At 45.1% G+C, this 4,849-nt stretch overlaps 1 protein-coding gene across 2 annotated transcripts; it reads left to right on the top strand.

The window, feature by feature from the left end:
- The first annotated feature begins 301 nt into the window (after nucleotides 1–301).
- Nucleotides 302–4,432, top strand: cnga1b (cyclic nucleotide gated channel subunit alpha 1b). 2 transcript variants are annotated; one of them, XM_028442446.1, is made up of 11 exons: nucleotides 302–325; nucleotides 431–535; nucleotides 629–735; nucleotides 806–980; nucleotides 1,781–1,917; nucleotides 1,982–2,154; nucleotides 2,227–2,352; nucleotides 2,732–2,884; nucleotides 3,001–3,232; nucleotides 3,777–3,877; nucleotides 3,991–4,432. In XM_028442446.1, exons 2-11 carry the CDS (start codon nucleotides 507–509, stop codon nucleotides 4,174–4,176), a joined length of 1,419 nt encoding a protein of 472 aa, XP_028298247.1. In that variant the 5' UTR covers nucleotides 302–325; nucleotides 431–506; the 3' UTR covers nucleotides 4,177–4,432. The 2 variants fall into 2 exon arrangements, with proteins under 2 accessions (XP_028298247.1, XP_028298246.1); XM_028442445.1 differs by having other exon boundaries at nucleotides 3,702–3,877.
- The last annotated feature ends 417 nt before the right edge of the window (nucleotides 4,433–4,849 follow it).

The raw sequence follows: 4,849 nt of genomic DNA, 5'->3' as shown, positions 1-4,849 counted from the left end.
ACAATATTTATGTAACACCTCTCAGGGTTAGTCTAACAACTACTTCACTTCATTCACTCAGATTCAGCCTCAGAAACACATGGAAGCTGTTTGTTTGTTTGTTTGTTTGTTTGTTTGTTTGTCAGAGAAAAGAAGAAGAAGAAGAAAAAGAAGAAAGAAAAGAAAGAAAGGGTGGAGAAGAAGAAAGAGTGAGTCATCAACATGAAAGAACTGTATCTGTTTGTAACGTAAACGTTTGTTTGTAACGTAAACATTTGTAATGTAAACGTTTGTAACGTAAACGTTTGTGTGACAGGAAAAAGCAGAAAGAGACAAAGGATGAGCCGTAAGTATTACTGTGTGTGTGTGTGTGTTAAAATGTGTATTATTGTTTGTGTGTATTATTGTTGTGTGTGTGTGTGTGTGTGTGTGTGTGTGTGTGTGTTGTCAGGCCTAAGGAGGTGACTATCATTGATCCAGCTGGAAACATTTACTACTATTGGTTGTTTATCATCACAATCCCTGTGATGTACAACTGGACTCTGATTATAGCCAGGTAACACACACACACACACACACACACACACACACAGCGTGGTGTTTAGTGTGTAGTAAGGTGTGTGTGTGTGTGTGTGTGTGTGTGTTTCAGAGCATGTTTTGAGGAGCTACAGGCTGATTATTTGATCTTCTGGTTCTTTCTGGACTTCCTGTTTGACAGCCTTTACTTGTGTGACATGATGTTTAGGACACGCACAGGTACACACACACACACACACACACACACACATATATATACTGTAACTATATATACTGTAACTCCTCCCAGGGTACCTGGACCAGGGGTTGCTGGTCAAAGACCAGGTGAAGCTTCGTCAATGTTACATCAACAGTTTCCAGTTCAAACTGGACCTGGTTTCCATGGTTCCCACTGACCTGCTGTACCTGGTCCTGGGAACCAGTTACCCTGAGGTCAGACTCAACAAGCTGCTGCGCTTCAACAGGTACACACTAGTAACCAGGAACTAGAGCTCAAACTAGAACCAGAACCAGTGTGTGTGTGTGTGTGTGTGTGTGTGTGTGTGTGTGTGTGTGTGTGTGTGTGTGTGTGTGTGTGTGTGTGTGTGTGTGTGTGTGTGTGGCTTATTCAATAAGTTAACAGCTTTATTTTTGCCCCGGTAGGAAGTGTCAACCACAGCTGCAGCCGTATCACTGTAGCTCTAGTGGGAGGGAGGGGCTTAATAGACAGTGATGGGGAGGGGAGCAAGTTTTAATTTTTTTTATTTGAATGCGTTTATCAATGAGAAAAGACAACATAAACCAGAGGTTTCTTAGAAAATAAGTAAATGAAAAGCTAAATGTGCAGAGGCAGGTGCTGTGGGCTGAACTAAGGAAGAGAACATAGGAGGGGGAGGGGCCTCGTCCCCTCGAGCAAAACAGCAGGAGAATGGCTCCTGGCGGGAGATTTAAAGATACGTGAATCACGCTCAGAAACAATGGAGGCGTGTTTTTCAGGAAGGAACGACACACTAACATGATATGAAGCTTGAAAAAGTGATTTTTACATTTAAATCAGGTTTAAACCGTAGTCCTGGCTTTGCTAAGAACACTTTGATGAAATACCCCCAGAACCAGAACCAGAACCAGAACTTTAGTTAGAACAGGAGCTAGAGTCAGAACCAGAATCAACCAGAACCATGTTGTGAGTGGAACCAGACCCTGGTAATGGTAAAGGTAGAAAGGTTCATTTTAGACCATGAGAGGTTCTGGTGTTACCATGGTAACCGTCTATAACTGGTTCCAGGATGCTGGAATTCTTCCAGAGAACCGAGACTAGAACCAACTTCCCCAACGCCCTGAGGATCTCTAACCTGGTTCTGTACATCGTCATCATCATCCACTGGAACGCCTGCCTCTACTTCTCCTTCTCCAAAGCCATTGGTGGGTTGGAGCCCTAGCCCCGCCCCTAGCCCCACCCCCATGCTGACACTTTGTGTGTGTCCAGGTTTCGGGGCGGACCGCTTCGTGTACCCCGACCCGTCGGACCCTGAGTTTGGGCGTCTGGTGAGGAAGTACGCCTATAGTATGTACTGGTCCACGCTGACCCTCACCACCATCGGAGAGACTCCGCCCCCTGTGGAGAACTCTGAGTACTTCTTTGTGGTCACAGACTTCCTGGTGGGTGGAGCCTGTGATGATGATGTGACAGTGGTGTGTTTTTATTGGTTAATAGTTGCTGGGTGTCCTCAGGTGGGCGTGTTGATCTTTGCCACCATCGTAGGAAACGTGGGATCCATGATCACCAACATGAACGCAGCACGTGCTGATTTCCAGGCTCGCATTGACGCCATCAAACAGTACATGACCTTCAGGAAGGTCAGTGACACGTGACAACCTGGCAACACAGATACGCTAGCTTCTCTTCATTAAAACACAACCCAACCTGGCAACGCAGCTCTCTCAATTACACAAATTACATTCAATAAAAAGGTTTCAAAATAACAGCCTCCGTAGGTGCTCCCTTTCACAATAAGAGCCGTTACAGGTTGTCTTTTTACAACAAGAGCCTTTGTAGTTGTCCCTTTCACAATAAGAGTCTTTGTAGTTGTCCCTTTCACAATAAGAGTCTTTGCAGGTGTCCCTTTCACAATAAGAGTCTTTGCAGGTGTCCCTTTCACAATAAGAGTCTTTGCAGGTGTCCCTTTCACAATAAGAGTCTTTGTAGTTGTCCCTTTCACAATAAGAGTCTTTGCAGGTGACGGTGGACCTGGAGAAGCGAGTGATAAAATGGTTCGACTTCCTGTGGACGAATAAAAAAGCTGTGGATGAACGAGAAGTTCTGAAGTTTCTTCCTGATAAACTGAGGGCGGAGATCGCCATCAACGTTCACCTGGACACGCTGAAGAAGGTCAGAATGGACACGTGAACAACCAGTGAATAACACTGGATGAATGAGTGAATAAATGAACGTGTGTGTGTGTGTGTGTGTGTGTGTGTGTGTGTGTGTGTGTGTGTGTGTATCAGGTGAGGATCTTTGCAGACTGTGAGGCGGGGCTCCTGGTGGAGCTGGTTCTCAAGCTGCGGCCCCAGGTGTACAGTCCAGGGGACTACATCTGTAGGAAAGGAGACATTGGTAGAGAGATGTACATCATTAAGGAGGGAAAGCTGGCTGTAGTGGCTGATGATGGAGTCACTCAGTATGTGGTCCTCAGTGATGGAAGCTACTTTGGAGAGATCAGCATCCTGGCCATCAAAGGTAGGAGAGGAAGACTTCATCATCTTCATCATCATCATCATCATCATCATCATCATCTTCATCTTCATCTTCATCTTCATCATCATCATCATCATCATCATCATCACCATCATCATCATCATCTTCATCATCATCTTCATCATCATCATCATCATCATCATCATCATCATCTTCATCATCATCTTCATCATCATCATCATCATCATCATCATCATCATCTTCATCATCTTCATCATCATCTTCATCTTCATCATCATCATCATCATCATCATCATCTTCATCATCTTCATCATCATCATCATCATCATCATCATCATCATCATCATCATCATCATCATCATCATCTTCATCATCTTCATCTTCATCTTCATCATCATCTTCATCTTCATCATCTTCATCATCATCATCATCATCATCATCACTCTGAGCTGAATGTGTGTGTGTGTGTGTGTGTGTGTGTGTGTGACAGGAAGTAAAGCTGGGAACCGTAGGACCGCTAACATCCGTAGCATCGGCTACTCTGACCTCTTCTGCCTTTCTAAAGATGACCTGATGGAGGCGCTGACAGAGTATCCGGATGCCAAGGCTCTGCTGGAGGAGAAGGGACGTCAGATCCTGATGAAGGACGGACTGCTGGACCTGGAGGTGGGTCACATGGTGTCAGTGTGAGCTAAAGACGTTAGCACATTGCAGTGATAGCATGTGAACAGGGCAGTGCAGTAACAGGAAGTGATGTAATGTGTGACCGTGGCCCCCAGGTGGCGGCCCAGGGCCCCGACCCTAAAGAGATGGAGGAGAAGGTGGAGCGTATGACGGATGCGTTGGATGTCCTACAGACTCGATACGCCCGACTGTTCGCTCAGCAGGAGGCTGGGCACAGCAAGATGAAGCTCCGCCTTTCACGGCTGGAGGGACGCCTCACCACGGCAACGGCAACAGCATAAACAACAACATAATAAACATAATCAATGGCATAAACAAAAACAACAACAGAGTAAACAACAACATAAAGAGGTTTGTTACAAAGCCAGAATACCTTTTATCATCTGGGATTTAATCAGTGTGTGCTGGACAACAAAGCTAGCTAACGTCTTACCGAGCTAAATCACCATGGTAACTTAGGCTGAACGACTAACCAGGGGGGTATTTCATCAAAGTGTTCAAAGTGTTAAACCTGGTTTAAAGCCGTCCATGACCACGCCCCCTCTCCAGCTCAGCCAATCAGCTGTTTACATTAAATACACGTCTTATTTAGACCCATGAGATCGATCACAGATTTAATGATTACAGTCGGCGCATGCGCTGCAGCTTTCACTCTGCTTCTGTTCTGCTGCTGGTGTATAAATGTGTGAATGGGTTTGGTCCAGAATACATCAGTGACATGTTGGTCAGGTATGAACCCAGCAGGTCTCTCAGATCTATGGACACAGGTCAGATAGTGGAACCCAGAGCTCACAGTAAACATGGTGATGCTGCTTTTAGTTGTTATACTGCAAAGAAGTGGAACAAACTGCCAGCGGAGCTGAAGTCAGCATCCAATGTGAACATTTTTAAATCAAAGTTAAAGGCACTTTTTTTCTCTACTGCATATGATTGAGAGAGAGATTTTTTGTCATG

Source organism: Gouania willdenowi, unplaced genomic scaffold (genome assembly GCF_900634775.1).
Source record: "Gouania willdenowi unplaced genomic scaffold, fGouWil2.1 scaffold_51_arrow_ctg1, whole genome shotgun sequence".
NCBI classification, from domain to species: Eukaryota; Metazoa; Chordata; class Actinopteri; order Blenniiformes; family Gobiesocidae; genus Gouania; species Gouania willdenowi.
The sequence above is the reverse complement of the archived record's forward strand: the minus strand, read 5'-3'. Positions and strand labels throughout refer to the sequence as shown.